Source organism: Penaeus monodon, chromosome 20 (genome assembly GCF_015228065.2).
Source record: "Penaeus monodon isolate SGIC_2016 chromosome 20, NSTDA_Pmon_1, whole genome shotgun sequence".
In the NCBI taxonomy this organism is placed as follows: domain Eukaryota; kingdom Metazoa; phylum Arthropoda; class Malacostraca; order Decapoda; family Penaeidae; genus Penaeus; species Penaeus monodon.
In genome coordinates this window covers 3,107,291-3,108,656 of record NC_051405.1, presented here as the reverse complement: position 1 = coordinate 3,108,656, position 1,366 = coordinate 3,107,291, and the positions used below count along the sequence as shown (strand labels likewise).

The 1,366-nt window shown below is 32.3% G+C and overlaps 1 protein-coding gene across 2 annotated transcripts in view; it reads left to right on the top strand.

The window, feature by feature from the left end:
• Positions 1–1,366, top strand: part of LOC119585593 (NAD kinase-like) — a gene marked incomplete in the record, with an annotated part of 62,004 nt that overhangs the window by 1,209 nt on the left and 59,429 nt on the right. For both annotated transcript variants that reach the window (XM_037934259.1, XM_037934260.1), the window contains 1 exon segment: positions 387–752. In XM_037934259.1, the coding sequence (XP_037790187.1) occupies positions 517–752 (236 nt within the window).

Here is a 1,366-nt window from a genome sequence, read left to right as displayed (position 1 = left end):
GCCTATCTGTAGGAACTTTCAATCCCATGAAACAAGAACACAAAAATGTTTTATTTTCATCTTATTTTCATAAAAAAAATTGTTTGTTGATATATATATATGAAATGGTTTGTCTATCAGTTATCAGTTCATCAGTAATTCATTATTTTGCTAAATCATAACATCACCTAGAACATAATCCCTCTAGGTATGTTGTGTTGCATTTTATAGTTTTGTGCTTTGCTAATTACGTATGATTTCGCAGAACAACTAAGCATGTGTTATATTACATAAATTAAGCATGTGTTATATTACATAAATTTTTTTACTGTTACTTCTAAGTATTCATTGATAGTATGGAAAAGAGAATGATAAATTTTACCTGTAAAAATTCTTTTATTTGAAAGACAAGCTGAGCATTATGTCTCTCGACTACAAAGCATGAGAATGATTCCGAGAACTTGATACAACCTCCACAAAATCAGTGAGATGGAATTACAGCATCAGAGCCTTGCCTGAGACAATATCAAAAGAAAAATGGCAAGTCTGAGAGATGTTGGAGAGTTGCCCAGAAAGACGTCAGAAAAATCGTCGAGACAGAAGAAAAGAGGGAGTTTTGAAGATGAGACAGACACAGTTCCTGAAAAGGCAACAGATAGGGCCGAAGAGATTGCTCAGTTCCTTCAGAGGATGAAAATCAAACAGGAACAGAATGGAGTGTGCGATGAAACCACAATTTCTGAGAATGGCCGTCACAACTGCCCGATACTCTGGTAAGCTTAGATGAATTCGTGTCAGTTATGTATTACATTGTAACGTTTTTTGATTCTTTATATTACAGCTTCTGTATCTTTGTTTTTTCTTATGTTGTAGTTAATAATGTTGTAGTTAATTGTGTTGTTCTGTGAAAAATATTCCTAGTTAAGTGTTATCCATAGTAGTTATAATGATGGTAGTCATAGTAGAAATAACAAGACAGTAGAACTTTTTTCTTATAACTTTGGTTGTTCTGGTCATCTTGTTATAGTTGTTATTTGTATAGCAATCATGAATAGCAGTTTTAGTAATATATCATAGATTTTGAGCTAACTGGAACGTACATGTGTGTGTGCTTCAGCTCTTCATAACATGTGTGAGATGGAATATATCTCGCTTGACAGTTTTGATTGCAAGTGATTCTCTCTCTTTATATATAGTAATAATAAAAAAAACGTGTTTTCACTGGTTTAGAAAAAGTTAATTCATCAATAATCTTAAAGAGAAAATTGAATACAAAGGCCTATTGTTGTTGTTTTTTCTTTGCCAAGTGTGTTTCTGATACAATGTGTTCTCTATTTCTTTACTGAAACCTAATTAATTTTTTGTCGTTATGTGGATCACTGATCTG